The 20,334-nt window shown below is 47.7% G+C and overlaps 1 protein-coding gene and 1 pseudogene across 1 annotated transcript; one reads left to right on the forward strand and one right to left on the reverse strand.

The window, feature by feature from the left end:
- The first annotated feature begins 747 nt into the window (after positions 1 to 747).
- LOC122702025 lies at positions 748 to 6,113 on the forward strand (annotated as a pseudogene).
- A 2,851-nt stretch (positions 6,114 to 8,964) lies between these two features.
- On the reverse strand, positions 8,965 to 12,313 carry CCL24 (C-C motif chemokine ligand 24). The gene is made up of 3 exons (XM_043915594.1): positions 12,143 to 12,313; positions 11,551 to 11,668; positions 8,965 to 10,060 (listed from the first exon to the last, which is right to left on the reverse strand). Exons 1-3 carry the CDS (start codon positions 12,204 to 12,206, stop codon positions 9,892 to 9,894), a joined length of 351 nt encoding a protein of 116 aa, XP_043771529.1. The 5' UTR covers positions 12,207 to 12,313; the 3' UTR covers positions 8,965 to 9,891.
- Positions 12,314 to 20,334: the final 8,021 nt, after the last annotated feature.

A 20,334-nucleotide genomic window follows, 5' to 3' on the forward strand; every position in this document is an offset into this window, starting at 1 on the left:
GTTCAGTCCCTGGTCCAGAAAGATTCCCACGAGCCAAGGGGCAGCTAAGCCCCTGCATCACAACCGCTGAACTCCTGCGCACCCTAGAGCCCGTTCTCTGCAGCAAGAGAAGCCGCCGCAATGAGAAGCCCATGCACCACGACCAGAGAACGCCAGATTCTGAAGCCCCGGGGGGTTGAGAACTGCTCTTCTGTGGGTCTCCTCCATCCCCCTCCCAGTCCTCGGGCTCAGGGGCTCACCCGTGCTCACTTCCTCCCCTACCCTTGGGTTACGATTATACATTTTGATCCACCAGCCGTGGGCTGTAACAGAGCTTATTAACTCAGTTTCAGTGAGTCACATGACAGGTTTTGTCTGGAGCAGGGTGCTCTCCCAAACACCGGCCAACTTTGGTTTCACAAAGCTCTGTCTCTCCCTGACCACAGCAACTCCCGGCACCCTCTCCGTCTCGGGGATATCTCAAGGTAGCATGAGAAAGACTGGGTGACTCCACGCATTGTCATCGTGCTGGGGGCCCACCCAGAGGCGGGGCAGGAGGGTGTCCCCTCCCTACTCACAGACTGACTATGCACAACCAAGGCTCACATTCTAAAGAGAGACCAAGGCCAAGGCAGGCTGGGACTCTGGTGGACAGTTCAGCTGCCCGCAATCAGCATTGCAATGAGGGCCTGCTTTCTGCAGAGGCACTTAATGGCCATCAGATAAATGAGGCAGGAGAAAGTGGTGGGGGAGCACAGAGACACCGGAATGGGCACAGAAGAGTCAGCCGGGTGCCCTGGCCATAGCAGGACCGGCTTCAGCTTCTCAGCCTCCCGCCTTAACTGAGCCTGCAGTTAACACTCACTCAGCAGTTACCACGTGCCAGGCATTAAGATAAGTGTTTCCCGTGCATTAAGCACCTTGTTTCATCCTCATGGCCGACCCATGAGGCAGATAGTTCTGTTACGCTCATTTTACAGATGTGGAAACTGAGGCCAGGGAGCTCAATTAACTTCCTCCAGCATCACAGAGCCAAAAATGGAGGGGCCTGGGATCAAACCCATCTGACGCCTCAGACCAAGTGGTCTCTCCCTTATTTATTCATTTTTCTTTGTCACTTAAACTGATTGACTTGGTTTGCATTTCCTCAGAAACAAACCCTGAGATGAGGGCCCAGGAGTATGTAGTTTATTTAGGAGAAGCAGACACACCAGCAAGAAGGGCAGGCAGCCAGAAGGGTGTGTTGTCAAGCCTGTAATTGATTGTGAAACACAGCAAGTTGTTGGCAGATGGCAGAGTACACATCCCCCATGGCTTTTTCCACTGAGGAGTTAGGGACTGGGGATGGTGGTTAGACATCTATTTTATTTTTGTTAATTTTATTTGTACTATATTTATTAACAGAACATGATGTTTTCCTTTCTACTACTACACTGATGCATGCTCAGTGGCTCAGTCATGTCCAACCTTTTCAACCCCATGCTATAGCCCACCAGGTTCAACCCCTGTCCGTGGGATTCTCCAGGCAAGAATACTGAAGTGGGTTGCCATTTCCTTCTTCAAGACATTCACTCTAATTAGCCATTGGTTGAGGGCTGCCTGGGGCTCTTCATTCCCTGGTATTTCTGGCAAGGAATGAAGTACCCAGACACAGAGCCACAGATCCTCCTGACTGTTGGAAGAAGTCAGGAGCACATTGAAGGTACAGCCCGAGGGAAAGGGGCAGAGACAATACAGCTTCTGTACACTTTACTCCAAAAGGGATAAGTGCACGTAGTAAGAAGTTTAAACACCCCAGAAAAGTACTAATAAAGATGTCGTAATATCTTCTGTCTCCCTGACTCCCATTCTGACTTGCCAAAGGCAACCACCCTTGATAGTCTGAGTCTGTCAAGTTGCTAAGCATACAAGCATCTTTATTTACACAAATAGGATCATACAGTACCTGCCCTTATGCACCTTGCTCTTTTTTTTTTTTTTTAACTTAAAAATATGTCTTGGGGGACTTCCCTAATGGTCCAGTGGTTAAGAATCCACGTTGCAATGCAGGGGACGTGGGTTTTATCCCTGGTCTGGGAATTAAAATCCCGCATGCCACAGGGCAACTAAGCCCGTGAACTCCAACTACTGAGCCCGCGCTCTGAACCAAGAGAAGCCACCACAAGGAGAAGCCCGAGTACCACAACTAGAGAGTGGCCCCTGCTCGCCACAACTAGAGAAAGCCCACGTGGAGCAATGAAGAGCCCATGCAGACAACAATAAATAAATGAATTTTTTAAAATCTTAAAAAAAATGCATATCTTGGCTGAATCTCCTATGAATGAGCGATTAGGTTGTTGTCAGTTTTCTCTCACCGTGAATAGCGCCGCCTGCATCCTTGTACATGCATTTGTGTGCAAATGTGTAGGACACATTCCTGGAGGTGGAATTGCTGGGTCAATAGTATGTGTGTTTAACCTTTTAACGCATGCTCCCAGACCATCCAAAGAGGCTGGACCAGGAGACACACATGCCCGCTGTAGGACAGAGTTCCAGCTTCTCCACCCTCCCCGGGGGCACGCCTCTCCTCACCATCATCTGCTTCAATCCTCTCATGAGCCTGGCTGCCACTCTACCAGATCTGACGAAACAAACAAGAACCGCCAGATGAGAACCAGAAAAGACATTCCATTCAGGGCTCGCTTCAGCAGAGGAGTCAGATGCGTCATTTGCATTTGGCAGGGACTCAGCAGAGGAGTCAGATGCGTCATTTGCATTTGGCAGGGACTCACGGGCCATTGGGGAGTGGGAGAGTTTCAGCAAGGAAGGAAGTGAGGAACATGTAGTAAAATCTGGCGCACAAGTCATGCTGCCTGAATCAGAAGCAGCTCTGCCTGTCCGGGCTCAAAGTGAGGACAACGGAAAACCCCTGAAGGCTGAATCCACCGCCATCAACTTCCCTGACTACAAAAGCTATTTAGAAACCCCTCAAAGACCCAGTCAGAGTGTTGTGAATGGCCAGGGCAGTCCTGCCAGTCTTTTGAACATCTCTGCTGGTAGTGTATTCGATTCTTCTCCTGACATGGAAAAATTCACTGAGATTATAAAAAAGATGGACAGCACCATGTGTATGCCCCAGAAGAAAAAGAAGCCCAGGCTGCCAAACTTCCCCGCCCCTCACTTTGCCATGCGGCCTATTCAAGAGGACAGTTTAGAAAAGGTGTTTGATCCCAGCGTGTTTACCTTGGTTTGGGGAAGAAAAAGGAAGGCGAGTTGGAAATGTCAGCAGCTTCACCTTTGATGCAGAATCTTGACACCAAATCCAAATTGGGGCCCAAACGTTCATCCACTGAACAGAGTGTCCTTTTCAAGTCCTTGCAGACTCACACTAATGGGAAAGACGAGCCCCTGGCAGATCCAGAAGTCAATGATAAAGAGAACAAGGATGTCCCAAATGGTGGAGTCAAGAGATCAAGGCTAGAAAAAAGTGCGCTTTTCGCAACCTTGTTACCTTCTCTACCACAAGACAAAATCTTTTCTCCCTCTGTAAAGTCAGTCAATACCATGACCACATCTTTCGGTACAGCTCATAGCAGTTCTCTTTCTCGACCTTCCATGCTGCAGCCCGTGGCTGAGAGTGCCCCATCCTGTGGTTCAGAGAAAGAACCACCAAGTCTGCCAGCCAGTAACTTAAAGGTCTTCAATTTCAACTCGTCAGATACGTCTCATTCGGGATTGAAAAGTCTGAGCCCCATGGAAAAGTGCCTGCAAAAAGAGGAAACCAAAAAGGAGCTGGATCAACGAAGCAACCTTCCCACGCCAGAAACTAAATTTTCTGAATTTTCAAAACTGAAGACCAATGGTGATACGTCTAATCATACTGAAAGTGTTCTTAAATTGAACTTGCCGAGCTATGGAAGCAGTGACACAGACTTCACTGGTCTCTTCAAAGCCAGCCGGTTTGACCCAAGCATTTCTTTTTCTGGAATGGCATTATCAGATACAACAACACTTAGAGGGAGCGTCCAGAATAAAATCAATCTCAGACCTGGAGAAGCAGTGATATACAGTGAGCCCAGCGTCTCAGAGGCGTGTATTGAAGTGTTCAGTGACGTGGAGAATTGTAGCTCCTGGACCCTCTCTCCTGTGATACAAGTAAAAGTCATTTGAGGATGTTGGATGTTGTATGAGAAACCAAAATTTGAAGGGCACTCCATCCCCTTAGAGAAGGAGAATTGGAACTCTCTGGTCTCTGGGGTATAAAAGATATTTTGGAAAGAAATGAGGATGAGGCAGTGTTGACTAAACCTGTGGTGACTGGATCAATCAGACTTGTGGTCTAGGATTACAGAGTTAGTCAGATTGACTTATTTACTGAACCAGAAGGGTTAGGACTTCTAAATTCCTACTTTGATGATACCAAAGAAATGCAGGGGTTTGGCATAATGCAGAAGACTTGTTCCATTAAACTACATTGGGGCACATGGCTGATTTATGAAGAGCCTGGATTTCAGGGTGTCCTTTTTATCCTGGAACCTGGTGAATACCCTGACATATCCTTCTGGGATACAGAGGAGACATATATTGGATCCATGCGGCCACTGAAAATGGGTGGCTATAAAGCTGAATTCCCTACAGATCCTAAGGTAGTTGTTTATGAAAAGCCTTTCTTTGAAGGAAAATGTATGGAGCTGGAAACTGAGATGGGTAGGTTTATCATGGAAGGAGGTGAAACAGAAGAAACCACTGGAGATGAATATTTGTCATTTATATCAGTGGGATCTATGAAAGTTCTACGAGGCATTTGGGTTGCTTATGAGAAGCCTGGCTTTACAGGTCATCAGTATTTGCTTGAAGAAGGAGAATACAAGTGCTGGAATGACTGGGGAGGTTACAGTGGTGAACTTCAGTCTTTACGACCCATATTAGGTGAATTTTCAAATGCTCACATGATAATGTACAGTGAAAAAAAAACTTTGGATCCAAAGGTTCCAGTATTGATGTATTAGGAATTGTTGCTAATTTAAAGGAGACTGGATACAGAGTGAAGACACAGTCTCTTAATGTACTGAGTGGAGTATGGGTAGCCTATGAAAATCCTGACTTCACAGGAGAACAGTATATACTGGATAAAGGTTCCTATACCAGCTTCGAGGACTGGGGAGGCAAAAACTATAAGATCTCCTCTGTCCAACCCATATGTTTGGATTCTTTCACTAGCCCAAGGAGATGAAATCAGATTCACTTGTTTTCGGAACCACACTTTCAAGGTCACAGTCAATGTTTTGGAGAAACAATAAGTCAAACTGATGATTCATTCTCTACCAAGTCTTGTAGAGTTTTAGGAGGCAGCTGGGTTGCATATGATGGAGAAAATTTCTCTGGGAATCAGTACGTGTTGGAAGAAGTCCACTATCCTTCGCTCTCTGCAATGGGATGCCAACCTGGAGCAACTTTCAAGTCTCTTCGTTTTACAGATGTTGAATTTTCTGAACCAACAATTATTCTTTTTGAAAGAGAAGACTTCAAAGGAAAAAAGATTGAATTTAATACGGAAATAGTTAATCTCCAATCCCTAGGATTCAACACGCACATACGCTCTGTCCAGGTGATTGGTGGCATATGGGTTACTTATGAATATGGCAATTACAGGGGCCAACAGTTCCTACTGTCACCAGCAGAAGTACCTAAGTGGTATGAATTCAGTGTGTTACCAAGTAGGTTCTCTATGACCTTTTGTTCAGAAGCGAATTTATTTTAGACTTTGAAACAAAGCAACAGGGTTATTCGTGTCAACCAATGGAAACCTAGCGGATCTGAAGCGTCTCAGAATACAGGTCATGGAGGATGTCGGTGCTGATGACCAGATTTGGATTTATCAAGAAGGATGCATCAAATGCAGGATAGCAGAAGACTGCTGCCTGACCATCGTGGGGAGCCTCGTAACCTCCGGCTCGATGCTGGGCCTGGCGCTCGAACAGAACGCTGACAGTCAGTTCTGGAGCATGAAGCCTGACGGCAGGATCTACAACAAGCTTAAGCCAAATTTAGTTTTAGATACCAAAGGGGGCACACAGTATGATCAAAATCACCTTATCCTCAACACTGTCAGCAAAGGGAAGTTCACACAAGTGTGGGAAGCCGTGGTCCTATAGACCCGAATAAAGAACACAGGAAAAATATTTCTGGAAGTCTTCCAGAGCTACCTTACTTAAACAGAAAGAAAGAAAAAAAGGCCTGCTTCTGGAAGCACGAAGAAGAGAGTAGACCTGCTTCTTCAACAACTCAAAAGTCTCTCTTGAATCACAGTCCCGTGACCAGGGCAACCTCTCATCTTATCAAAAGACTGTGATCATTTTAAACCAATCATCTGTCCTCTTGTTTCTTCCCTTTCCTTTCAGGAGCTGCTTAAACAGGTTTCCTCCTTAGCCGCTTTAGGGTGCTTTTTGGGAAAAGTTATACTAAGACCTTAAGAGACGATGTGCGTTTTAAATTATTTCCAAAGATAGAGAACAGGAATAAACTTAACCAACCCTGCAGGTACACTTTAAAGGGAGGGACAGAAGCTCAAGTTTGTAAGGTAGGAGACGCTTCAGCATCTGAGAAGAAATCATTTATTCGGCCTGTAATTTTGGTCCCTGACCCTCTGTTTTCTGGACTCATTAATTATGCTGTTCAGACATATTTTACAGAACTAAGTATAAACCAAGTATGTTTCTGTTAATATTAAAAATTAGCAAATTTACAAAGAAAAAAAAAAAGGAAGGCACAGGGATGTCTTGATTAGAAGCTGTTGGTCAGGAAGCTGGAGAAGGGATAACTATAAGCAGACATCTGTGATTGATTTGGGAGTTTGTTTCTCTAAACATTTTTTTCCTGTGGGAAAAAAGTCTTTATTGAATTTGTTACAATGTTGCTTCTGTTTTTTATGGTTTTTTTTTTTGGCCACCAGGCATGTGGAATCTTAGCTCCTCTGACCAGGGAATCAAACTGGCACCCTCTGCACTAGAAGGTGAAGAGTCTTAACCACTGGTTTTCAGTCCCTCAGTCGTGTCTGACTCTTTGTGGCCTCATGGACTGTAGCCCACCAGGCTCCTCTGTCCTTGGGATTTCCCAGGCAAGAGTACTGGAGTGGGTTGCCATTTCCTCTTCCAGGGCATCTTCCCAACCCAGGGATTGAACCCAAGTCTCTTGTGTCTCCTGCATTGGCAGACAGGTTCTTTACCACTGGACCTCCAGGGAAAACCCTGGTTTTCTGGGCTGGTTGCTACAGAGTCTCTGCGTCAGAGTTCTGTTGTCACCTATGAGACCAATGTCTATTTGTGGTTCAGTCTGTCATCCCTGAAGATGCAAGCTCTCTTCCATCCTTAGAAAACCACTCTTCTTTTCAGAGGGAAAGCTCAGTCACCATTCAGATGCCAGCTCTTTGCCAAGGATTTCTGCAGGCTCTCTTCCCCCCATCAGAATGTCATCTTTTCTGCGTGGTTTACCCATACCCTTGATTCTGCTTTATATGGTGTTAAAAGAAGGTGCCACTCAATCCTAAAGGAAATCAACCCTGAATATTCATTGGAAGGGCTGATGCTGAAGCTGAAGGTCCAACACTTTGGCCACTTGATGCTAAGAGCTAGCTCACTGGAAAAGACCCTGATGCTGGGAAAGATTGAGTGCAAAAGGAGAAGAGGACAACAGAGGATGAGATGGCTAGATTGCATCACCAACTTAACGGACATGAGTTCGAGCTAATAGTGAAAGATAGGGAAGCCTGGCATGCTGCAGTCCACCGTGTCACAGAGAGTCAGACACAACTTAGCGGCTGAACAACAACAACCAAAGAACTTTAATAGTTTACTACCAGGTCTTTTCAGGAGGCTCGTTTTGGACCAAGGAAGGTTGGCTTGCCTCCCAGCTGCAGGAAGACCACTGGGGATCTCTCCCCAGTTTGCGATGACCGATGGAGGGAGGTATAATTCTGAGGGGGTGGGTCTCACAGCACTTCCCTGTGACTGGAGCTGGTTCCCCTCTGCTTGATAACACACTCTTCTTACTGGCTGCTTTCTGTCTCTCGTGTTACATCCTCCTTCTCCTGGTGGTGTTTCCTGTGCGTGCAACCAGTACCTCCCAAATGTAGTATTTTAACCCCAGTCTTTGATTTGGGGACTGTTTCTGGGGAAAGCTCAAACAAAAATGAAAAGTTGTTCATCTCCCAGAGTCCCTTGGACAGCAAGGAGATCAAACCAGCCAATCCTAAAGGAAATCAACCCCGAATATTCATTGGAAAGGCTGATGCTGAAGCTGAAGCGCCAATATTTTGGCCACCTGACCTGAAGAGCCGATTCAATGGAAAAGACCTTGGTGCTGGGAAAGACTGAGAGCAGGAGGGAAGGGGCGACAGAGGATGAGATGGTCGGAGGGCATCACCGACTCAATGGACATGAGCTTGAGCAAGCTCTGGGAGATGGTGAAGGACAGAGGAGCCTAGCGTGCTGCAGTCCATGTGGTCACAAAGAATCAGACACGAGTTAGCAATTGAACAATAACAGCAACAACATTTTACAGATGAGGGAAACAGGCTCAGAGAGGTTAAGTGACATATTTCAAGCTCCTGCTGTTTATCAATCAGGATTGGTATGAAAGCCACACTGCTTTTGACTTGTGAGTGTAGATGTGTTATTTTTCTCCCTCATCCTTTGAAACCAGAGATCATCTTTTATAAGTTAATAGTCTTCTGATGCCTAAACAGCTTGTTGTGCAACAATGTGTTCTGTGGAAATTGTTTAGAAACTTAATTTAATCCAGCCATACATGTATGTTTTTTGAATAACAGGATTCCCAAGGGCAGGCCAAGACCATTCCTGGGATGCCCCGGGCTCAGGCTGCCTTCATTCCCTCCCAGCCTTGAATGGGCAACTCATTCAGGGTGATCTCTGGGGCACACGCTCCACTGTTCACACCCCAAACCTTCCTCCTGAGGGAGATGAGAACAGGAAAGACAGGCCCAGCCTCGAAGGAAAAATTCTATTTTACTTGGATTGTCATTTCAGAACATCCAGTGTGTCCGTCTACACTTGACAGACAAATGACATGGTGTAGGAAAAAAAACCGGGATCCTCTTCCCCCTCAACTCCCACCCCATCTACCCCTCAGCAAAACGTAGGGGAAAGGCCAGCTTTAAAGGCAGAGTGGGTCTTTGTCCCCAAAGCAGCAGGGAAGCCAAAACATACCGCGAAGCAAAGCATCTCCTCAATCCCCTATCTTCACAGAGGAATGCAGCTCCCCAGGCTGGCCCCTCACCCAAGTCCTCCAGGTCCATTTCATTACAAAAACCAATGAGTTTCTAAGAACGATATTAATCATGTCCCACAGAGGTGTGCAAAGAGGGCCAGGATCTGGCGGTGTCTGTGACCAAGAGCCCTCCGCTTTTGTTGGGTTTTTATTCACCTGTGAGTGGGACATCCCAGGAGCATCCCCATTGTGATGGAGAGCTACAGGTGTTGAGAGGTCACCCATCCCCGGACAGACAGACAGGCAGGCAGGCAGACAGCCTGGAGGTCTCACTACAAGACCAGAGGGCCCATCGAAGCTGCCTGCAGACTAAGACACAAGCAGAATTGGTCTGCAGGTCAGGCCTCATGCACTGAGACTCTTCTGCAACCTGTGAGTTGGAGAAGGGCTGGTTCCAGCTCAGAGGAAGGTCAAAGGGCCGCCTTGGCCTTCCTTCTGAGAACTTCTCCCCCCAGCTCAGGAAAATCAAGCGGCTGGGATCCTTGGAGCCTTGGGTTCTTTAAATAAACTAGACACATCCCCTGAGAATGATGCAAAGAAACGGCAACAGTAGTCCTTTGCCTACCACCGCTGGCTCACCAGGCCCCAAGCAGCCTGCCAGGAGGTGAGACCCAGGCCCAAGCTCAGGACTGGGGGCCAGGGCAGGGCTTAGATGAAGGTGCTGTTGGCTAGATGTCTCCAGAAGAGGGCTGTAGTGTTCATCGCCCTGGTCCTAGTGGAGGCTTTCTTCTGCTTGGCATCCAAGTTCTTCACATACTTCTGGACCCACGGCAACTTGGGGTTGCCACAGAACTTCTGGCCCTTCCGGGTGGTGAAGCTGTGGGGAGAAGATAGGGCACCCATGAAGCCGGGCAGGGGGTGGGATCCCTTCCCTTTCTGAGGAGGGCACGCGGAAGCCCAGAGGACATGCCACTGCCCCAGCCTCCTGGCAGGCTCTGAACACAATGTCTTCTCTCTGTGTGTCTGCATCCCTTTGTTCCAAAAACATCATGTTCATGTTCAGTAACCTCCTTGTCAGATGGGGGAGCCCAGCCCTGCCTGCAGAGGACACTGGGTCTGAAGGGAGAGACACAGTGTCAACTCACAGGGGACGAGAGGAGAAGATGCATGAAAACCCCCAAGACAAAAAGGCCTCCAGTTCACTGTGCAAGGAAAGGTGGTCGATAAGGATGCCAGAGCTGGGAGGAGGCAGTGGAATGCCCTCTTCCAAACCAGGGATGCCAGACCGTGGAGCTGGGTCTGGTGCCAGTGGGGAAAATTACCAATAATAATACAACGGTTTTCTTTAATCCCCCTCAAAGATGCAGACAAAATAAAGATTCAAAGTTTTAATTAATTTTCAGAGTGATAAAAACAATTCTCTGAATTATGTAAACCATTGCATAAATGCTTGCTTTGGGGGCTTCCCAGGTGGCACTAGTGGATAAAGAACCTGCCTGCCAATGCAGGAGACATAAGAGACATGGGTTTGATCCCTGGGTTGGGAAGATTCCCTGGAGAAGGGCATGGAAACTCACTGCAGTATTTCTGCCTGGAGAATCCCATGGACAGTAGCTTGGCAGGCTACAGTTCATAGGATCGCACAGAGTTGGACATGAAGTGACTGAACATGCAAAACCATTTAAACAAGTGTTAGCAAACTTTAAACAATTCACTACAAGGAAATGGTTATACATTATAAATACTACCTTCTGGGTTAAGAAAAGATCACATTTCTGTGGCATGCTGCTGCTGTTTATGAAGTGAGCTCCCACTTGCTGTCTCGCAACTCTGAAGTTTATTTCAAGTCCTAAGTGACCTTGAGTAGGTCACCTTTCTAGCCTCAATTGCCCCCTGTCAAATGGGGATAATCAACTGCAGCTGATATAATGGCTGAGAGGGTTAGTTAGGGGAATGTTATATGCCCCGATGGATTTCCCTGGTGGCTCACTGGTGAAGAGCCTGCCTGCCAAGCAGGAGATGCAGGTTCGAACCCTGGGTCGGGAAAGATCCCCTGGAGAACGAAATAGCAATCCACTCCAGGAATCTGGCCAGGAAAATCCCATGGACACTAGCCTGGCAGGCTACAGTCCATGGTGTGGCAAAGAGTCAGAAGGACTGAGCGACTAAACAGCAACAACAAAAATATGCCCCAAAGGCTGCCTCGTATATTTATGATGGTCAACTCTGAATCCTCTTTCTAGTCTCATGGTGAGGAAGCTGAGGCTCAGAGAGGTGGGGTGACCTGTCCGGGATCACAGAGCAGGGCCCTCAGTGAGCCTGGAGGCTCATCTCTCCCCGCTCCCCTCCTGAGTAGTAGTTACTTACATCACTCCTGCCTGGGGGCAGACGCTCCCGTTGGTCAGCTGGTAGCTTATCACTCGGCTCTCGGGAATTTTCTTGGAAATGAAGGTAATGCAGCAGGAAGAGGGGAGTGTCACAGAGTCTAGAAGACAGGAGAGAGAAGAGCCATGGGCTCTGCTAGCCTGCCCTAGATTCTGAGCTTCAATAAGGGCCCATACCCTGCACTAAGAACTTCCCCGGTGGTTCAGGGGTAAAGAATCCGCCTGCAACATAGGAGCCGCAAGAGACACAGGTTGGATCTCTGGGTTGGGAAGGTCCCCTGGAGGAAGGCACGGCAACCCCACTCCAGTATTCTTGCCTGGAGAATCCCGTGGACATAGGGGCCCGGCAGGCTAAAGTCCATAGGGTCACAAAGAGTCGGACATGACTGAAGCGACTTAGCATACACTCACCCCGCGTTAAACACCTCCAGTCCAGCCACTGGGCTGCCCCTCTTCTCACTGTTCCCCTGCAGACCCAGGCTGCTCGGTCCTCCGTGCTCTGCTGTGCCACCCCAGTCAGGCCCTTGGGACAGCTGTCCCGAACAGGAGACCCAGGATGGGGTCGGAGGTCTTACCTGCAGGGGTGATGCACAGGGCCAAGAGCAGGAGGCTGGTTGCCATGGTCACGGGCCCTGCCATGTCCTGGAGAGCAGAGAGGGCGGCTCAGGGCTCAGTGCTGGTGGGCAGGAGGAGAACGGCTGGGACGAGAGCACTTGGGCTACCCTCTGGCCCTTTTCAGGCAGCTAGGAGGAAACATCGGCTTTTATAGAGGCCTCTCTTTGGGGAGCCTCCCCCACTAATTCAAAGTCCTAGAAACCTCAGATCTGTAAAGGGGAAGTTGTTGTCAGCTGAGTCAAGGGTTACCCTGAGCACGCTAAGAAAGAGCTGGAGGAGGAGGGCATTCCCCCGCCAGGGTGAAGAGCAAACACATTGGATGCACAGTCAGAAGGCTGATAGGGAGCCTGGCTATGCTGGCCATCGCCTGTGGGACTCTGGGTCAGTCATTCACCTCTCTGAGCCTCAGTTTCTTCATCTGAAAATGGATAATGTTATCCTCTCTCTTTCCTTCCTTTCATCCATTCATTCATTTAGCAGCTCTTATTAAGCATGTACCTTGTGCCAGGCTTCTAAGTGGTTAGGCACGTATAAGATCAAGTGCGTAGAATCAGCTATTGCAGGTGCTGACAGAGTGGGCGTAGAGTCAAGTATCATTCGTCTCCAGCCCCTCAGACCCCTTGCCCATGCTCATGCACGCCGCCTCTTGGTGACCTTGCCTTTCTAGCCTCCAAGCTGCCAGAGCTGCCTAGCCTGCAGGATCTAGGAAAGTGGGAAGTGTCTGGAAACTTACATCCTCGGGGAAGCCCTTGACCAATGCTGGCTGGAGGGGTACAGACTCCAGGTCCAGTGTGATCTACACTGTTTCCAGTGTTCCTGTCGAGGTTGAGTCAGTTTCTCTTTGCGAGACAAGGCTTGAGTGACCCCTCCCCTTTGGGGTCCGCTTCCCTTCTCCCCTGCTGGTTTCCCCTAGAAGCACTGCTGGATAAAGCACTGGCCCATGAATCCTCATCTCAGGGTCTCTTTGGGGGACCCAAACCTGAGACAAGGGGACATTGGAAGGACTGGCCTGTTCTGCGAGGAGGAAAGTAGGGGATGCCCTTGTGGAGGGTATGAGGTTGGCTGTGCTGAGGTCCAGAGGATGAAAGGCGGTGGGGACTGTCCTGGAGCTTTGTAACCCATAATACTCAGCTCAGTTGTCAGACTGAATGGAACATGATACCCACCCAGCTCCGTCCCCCATTCCTGGCTCCCAGCCTGGGATCCCTGTCACTGCTGCTTCGTTTCCCAAATCTACTGCGTCCTCTCCATTCCATCCTTCACGGGAACAGCTGGCTTTCTCCAGCCTCTCCACTCTGGCCTGGCAAGAGCACACCTGTGGGGCACCAGAGTGGCCCGCATCACTGGGCGGCTGGTGCCCAGCTGTGTCTGTGCCTCCCAGTTGACTATAAACACCTCGAGATCAGTGTCCCATTTCCACCAAGTCCCGTGCAGGTCACTTGTCCCACGGCCGGTATTTGGAGAATGAATATATGATGGACCAACTCTGGGTCACTCTCCTCTGGATCAGGGACTCCCATGGGGTCTCTGCCCAGCCCGACTGGGGTCAGTGGGTACACAGGGGAGCCGCGTGGCAAGTCCTCTCATGGGGACAGGGCTGAAGTTGGGGAGGCCTTGATCAGCAGTGCCTGATCTCATTGTCCTTGTTTATGGAGTGAGAAGCGCTGAGCACCCCACTCAGCTCCACCCCAGCCAGCAGTGGCAACTCTCACCTGGCAGAGGATGGGAGCATTCAATGAGAGCCCTTTACATACGCAAGAGCTTTTCCCGAGTCCATTCTAGGGAGCCCCTTCTAGTCCTTGCTCCTCAGTGATTCAGAGGGGACAGCCTGTTATCTGTCTGGGTTTCATGACTCAGGGGGCGCTGGGAGGGGAAGCAGCATGCTGGAGAAGAGTGGGGACCGGACTGAGCAGGGTGGGATGCCTTCGTGCATTGACCATATGTTGCAACCAGAGTGGGACAGCAGAAGGTCATCTAGCGGGAAGATTTGGGGTGGGGTGCCTCACCCCGATTAGTTAACACCAATTACAAGCTTTCCCAAGACCAAAAAAAACAAAACCCCACCCAAACACAACATGGTAAAACAATTACACTCCAATAAAAATTAATTAAAAAAAATAAAAGAAAGGCCAGTTCAAGACAAAACAAAACTCGATACCCAGTCTCACTGCTGTGTCTGGGGAAGCGGGTAAGGCAGGGTTTACCAGCCCGTTTTACAAAGGGGAAAACTGAAATCTACAAAAGGTGACCTGACACCACCACAGAGCCACTTACCCCGACTCCCAACATGGGGACCTGCACGTTCCCGCTTGAAGCAGGGGATCCAACAGCCAGAGCAATTAGCCAAAGTAAAAGAGGGAGAAGTCGAAGGCTCCAAGAGAGCAGAATAGAAAGAGACAACTAGAGAAAGAGAATGAAGGCAGGAGGGCAAGTGGATGCAAAGACTTGGGGAAGGAGGACTTCCCTGGCAGTCCATTCATTAAGACTCCGAGCTCCCATTTCTGGGGGCCTAAGTTCGATCCCTGGTCCATGAACTATGATCCCATGTGCTGCAAGGTGGCCAAAAAGAAAGAGGGGTGCTCCGTGAAGCAGCCAGAGCCCCTCCACTCCAGCTCGGACCCTGCCCCTTCCCCTGCTGGGCTTCGTCCGTCTGAGAAGTGGGGGTGTTGGCCAGATCTGCATTTCCCCAGGTGTAGCGGTCACACCACAACAGGTGCTACATAAGAATGGGTGCTGTAAACGTGTGTTTATTATTAAAGCTTAATTTATTTTTTATATAAATAGTGTGTGCTTGTGTGTACATAGAGAATCATGTGAATGTATCACACAGATGTTGGCTATTGTTAATGTGAGAATTAAATGGCTATATCACGTTTTAAAAAAATAAATCTTTGTCTCATTCAATAGAAAAAAAAAAATATGCCTTGTTAGGGTCTGTCTATGATGAGGGGTTTTATCTTTATGACAGTGATAGAGAAAATATGAGTTGACTAAAAAAACTGGAGGTTGAAAGTTAGTCTCACAGTTGTGCCTGATTCTTTGAGATCCCATGGACTGTAGCCAGCCCAGCTCCTCTGTCCATGAAATTCTCTAGGCAAGAATACTGGAGTGGGTTGCCATTCCTTTCTCCAGGGGATCTTCCCAACCCAGGGATTGAACTCAGGCCTCCTGCATTGCAAGCAGATTCTTAACCAACTGAGCCACTTCTCCTTCATTGAAAGCAGATTCTTTACCAACTGAGCCACTAGGGAAGACTTTTTTGACTAAAAAAACGAAATAAAGCAAATCGCAGAACAAATGGTATGTAAATATGACAGAAACAGAGACAATATATCTGATATCTAAGAATATCTGAAGTCTGAGAAGCCTGGCCAAGTCCTCACTGAGGGCCTTTCCCCTCCTATGTTCTGTACAGTGGAGCCGGCCCTGGGGAGGAATTGCGGGGTTGGGGGGGATCGGAACTGTGCCTGGCAGGGGGCAGGCGGCCGTGGTCCTGCCCTCGTGAACCGTAGCCAGGGTGCTGTCCCTGAGTGAGCCATGGTGATGTAGCACAGAACTCAAAGGGAAGCTGGGCCAACAGACAGCGGCCAAAAGGACAAGGGCGCTCCAAGGCACATCCTAACAAGAACCGATCAGAAGAGGCGAGCTGTTAGCTTGGACTAGAAACGACTTCCATACACGAAGACGTGTCCCAGCAAGGAAGAATGGGCCTTGATGACCCTAAGTGGTGCAAAAGCAGACCACAGACAAGGGTTATGATGTTCGGCTGGGGTGCATGGGGTAGGAAAGGTGACCAGTGGAGCAGAGCCCCACTTGCCGATGAAACTGCTAAGCACTTTGAAGCCCTTGTCTGTGTTAATTTTCCCCATTTTATAGGCAAGGAGACTGAAGCTCTGAGGTTAAGAAAGGGGAGAGGTGGCATTTGAACTGAGTTCTACCTGAGCTCAAAGTTCAGGCAGTGCCTCTTGCCAGGCGAGCTCAGCCGTGATCCTGTGGGCAGGGGGCCAACTCAGCTTTGAGGTGCAGGGTCAGCAAGGTCAGATCTGTGGTCTCGTGGCATGGTTGGATGCACCAGCAGGTGTGATAGGAAGGGACTGGGGGCAGAGATCACATAGCTTCCCAGGGGAGGGATGATCAGGGAGCCGGGCAGGGGTCGAGAGAGCTTAATTGGCTCCACTCCTCACGTTAGACCGACCTGATGTGCCTGGAGGAGAGGGTGATATGGAATCTGGGTGTGACCCCTGGTGCGTCTTGGATTGTGAGTAAGAAGCACCCGCAGGTTTCCTAAGACCCGCTTCTTGAAAGTCAGTCCAGAACCCATCGTTCAAAGCCCCTCCCAACTTGGAATAAACATTTTGCATCAGCTAAAAAAAAAATAAAGCCCCTCCCTAAACCCTGAGAAGACTGACAGGAGCCAGGGCTCAGAGGACCACCTTTCTAGATTGGAGAGTCACCTGCCAGGGTTGAAATCTTAACTCAGCTGGGTGGCCGGGGTTACTTAACTCCTCCAAGCCTTAGTGTCCACACCCCTTCTGCAAAATGGAACGTACTGACAATATCTGCCTTGTAGGTTATTATGAGGATTCAGTAAGATAACTCATATCAAGTGTTTGGCTCCCCCTCTGGATAGAGAACTGTCCAGAGTGCCCACAAAAAGATGGTTATGTGTTTCCTTTATTTCCCAACAAATATTTATTATTGACTAAATGGCAGGTAAGTTCTAGGGACAAGGGATCCAGGAGTGAATACAGCTCAAAAAGTCCATTTCTTCATGGAAAGACCGTTCTTTCATTGGGAGATAATATAGCAAGTAGAAAACAGTGATAATTGTATCTTATAATCTGCCAGGTAATGACATATAAAATGCCTTTTGTAAGTAGCCTTTTATAAACTCTTCATTGACTTGGAAGCATTAAAAATTTTACAAAAATATTGGCTTATTTACCAAAGAGGTAGTTCACTAAAGTGTATACCTATTAGAACATTTCAGCAAGCAAAAGGTGGTCATCATGTTTTGTTGTTTTTATTACAACAACTTGTTTACAAGCTGGTGAGCTGACTAAGCAATCCACAGGCTCTTCCAATGACCTTTCATATATCAGGGCATTTAATCTAATCTTTACGATAATGACCCTATGGAGTAGATACTATTCATTTTGTTGCACAGAGGTGAAGTAACTTGTTCTGGGTCACATGGTCCCTGACTGTACCTGGTCTGCAGCTGAAACCTCAGCCACCATGGAGGGTGTTAGAAATATAGAGGGAACGTGAGGGAGAAAAAAGTTTAAAAAAAAGGAGACAAATGGACAAGCTGATCCTAAAATTGACGTGGAAGTGCAATGAACTCAGAGCAGCCAAAACAATCATGAAAAAGAAAGCAAAGTTGGAGGACTAACACTTCCGGATTTCAAAACTTACTGCACCCTAAGGTAATCAAGATAGATTGATACTGGCATTAGGATACATATGTCGAGTAAAGGAATTGAGTTGAGAGTCCAAAAAGAAACCCTTACATTTACAGTTAATTGATTTTTGACAAGGGTGCAAAGTTCATTTGATGGGAAAGAACAGTCTCTCTACAGTTGTGCTGGAACAACTGGATATCCATAAGCAAATAAATAAAGTGACACTCTACTAGATACCACATAGAAGAATGAAGTCAATTTAGAGCAAAAATCTAAATGAAAGAGCTAAAACTCTTAGTCCGGCTCCTCTGTCCATGGGGATTCTCCAGGAAAGAATACTGGAGTGGGTTGCCATTCCCTCCTCCAGGGGATCTTCCCAACCCAGGGTGGCCCACACTGCAGGCGGATTCTTTACCATCTGAGTCACCAGGGAAAACCTTAGAAGACCTTGGATTAAGTAACAGTTTCTTTGATACGACACCAAAAGCACAAGCAAGCACAGAAAAAGTAGATTAAGTTTGACTTCTTTAAAATTAAAAACTTTTGTGAATCAAAGCACACTCTCAAGAAAGTGAGTAGCCAACCCACATAATGGGAGAAAATATTTGGAAATTATCTGATAATTCTAGTATCCAGAATATACAAAGTCCACAATACAAAGACAAAAAAAAAAAATCTAATTTAAAAATAAGCAGAGAATTTAACTAGATGCTTCTCCAAAGAAGACTACAAATGTTCCATAGCACATGAAAAGATGCTCAATCAACATCATTAGTCAGTAGGGAGAAGCAATGAGATATCACTTCACACCCACAGGGATGGCTATGGAAAAAAAAAAACAGAAAATAAAAAGTGTTGCAAGGAGATGGGGACGCTCACACATTGCTCATGGGGAATGTGAGACGGTATGATTATCATAGAAAAGTTCGGCAGTTCCTCAAAAAGCTACATGTAGAGTTACAGTATGACCCAATAACTTCACACCCTAACCCTAACCCTAACCCTGGAAAACAGAAAACAAATATTCACACAGACACTTGCACCCGAAACTTCAGAGCAACATTATTCACAGTAGCCGAAAAGTGGAGACAACCTGATGTCCCTCCAATGATAAATGGATGAGCAAAGGTACAGTGGGACATACAGTCGGATTTTATTCAGCCGGGAAAAGGAATGAAGTGCCGATATATTCATTATGTTAAATGACAGGCACAACAGCCCAGACACTGTTATTCCTGATAAGAAAAGTTCAGAACAGACGAATCCATAGGGACTTACAGCAGATTACTGGCAGCTGGGGGCCTGGCAGGAGGAGAAAGTAGGGAGATACAGAGTTTCTTTTGGAGGTGATAAAAATATTCTAGAATTTAATAGTAGTGACGGTTGTACAAATTGTGAGTATACCACTCACATGTATGATTTAAAGAGGTTAAAATGATGAATTCTTATGTAATGTGGATTTTATCTCAATTAAAATTTAAAGGAGGGAATTCGCTGGCCATCTAGTGGTTAAGACTCTGTGCTCTCAACGCCACGGGCTCAGGTTCAATCCCTGGTGGGGGAACTAATCTCACAAGTCATGCAGCACAACAACAACAAAAAAAAAAAGAAGATGCCGAGGAAACCTTCAAAATGTTTGTTCAAATGGTGGGGCCTAGAAGGCTTCATTAAGGCCGCACCCAGTTTCAAAAATCTCGTCTATCTCCCTCACATGGCCTGACTTTCATCCAAGCGTCTGATTAATAAGAATGAAATCTGAGAGGGCACACAGGCGGGCAGGGAGCAGTGGGTTTTCCCCCGGCTCTCCCCGACCCTGGGCACACTTCCTGGCAAGCAGGCAGAAAAGGAAGCTTCCTTTGGCAGGTTCCTTGGCCAAGTCCTTAGAGAGATGAAGCTTTGAGGGCCCCCTTCTCTCTCTCTTTTTCCTCCCCCAACCCTCCTAAGACCCCAGTACTTCCTTGCTCCCTCTGTCCCTTCTTATGTCAAAACCCACTGTATAAAAAGGCAATAAAAGGCACTCATTCCCTCGACACACAAGTGACTTTTAACAGCTTAAAATGGGCTTCCCAGGTGGTGCTAGTAGTAAAGAATACACCTGCCGATGCAGGAGACCCGGAAGATGCAGGTTTGATTCCTGGTTCGGGAAGAGCCCCTGGAGGAGGAAATGGCAACCTACTCCAGTATTTTTGCCTGGGAAATTCCAGGGACAGTGGAGCCTGATGGGCTACAGACCATGGGTTCGAAAAGAGTCAGACGCGACTGATCAACTGAGCAAACACACAGAAGCACACATCACTTAAAATAAGAGGGCTTCTTGTATTCTAGGCCTCTGGAAAAAATGAGGATCTTGGAAGCCAGGTTTGTCCTTCTTGGAGAAGGTGCTGAAAATATGCAAAGGGTGGGGGGACTTCCCTGGTGGCCCAGTGGTTAAGAGTCTGCTTGCCCATGCAGGAGACACGGGTTCAATCCCTGATCCGGGAAGATCCCACATGCCGCAGGGCAACCAAGCCTGTGTGCCACAACCACTGAGCCGGCACACTCTGGAGCTTGTTGTACTCTGCCACAAGAGAAGTCCCTGCAACGAGAAGCCCACGCAATGAGAAGCCCACTCACCACAACTGGAGAGTAGCCCCCGCTCGCGGCAACTAGAGAAAAGCCAGTGCAGCAAGGACAGGCCAAGGACAGCCAACAATAAATAAATAAATAAGTTGTTTTAAAAAAGAAAATACGCAACAAGGGAAGGAGTG

Source organism: Cervus elaphus, chromosome 10, assembly GCF_910594005.1.
Source record: "Cervus elaphus chromosome 10, mCerEla1.1, whole genome shotgun sequence".
Lineage (NCBI taxonomy): Eukaryota > Metazoa > Chordata > Mammalia > Artiodactyla > Cervidae > Cervus > Cervus elaphus.

What these genes read in the sequence shown, in the direction of transcription:
- CCL24 (XM_043915594.1), bottom strand. Translation starts at nt 12,206, where the DNA reads ATGGCAGGGCCCGTGACCATGGCAACCAGCCTCCTGCTCTTGGCCCTG. An exon ending in CCTGTGCATCACCCCTGCAG is followed by an intron (nt 11,669 to 12,142) that starts GTAAGACCTCCG and finishes CCTGTCTTCTAG; the next exon opens with ACTCTGTGACACTCCCCTCT. An exon ending in TGCCCCCAGGCAGGAGTGAT is followed by an intron (nt 10,061 to 11,550) that starts GTAAGTAACTAC and finishes TTCTCCCCACAG; the next exon opens with CTTCACCACCCGGAAGGGCC.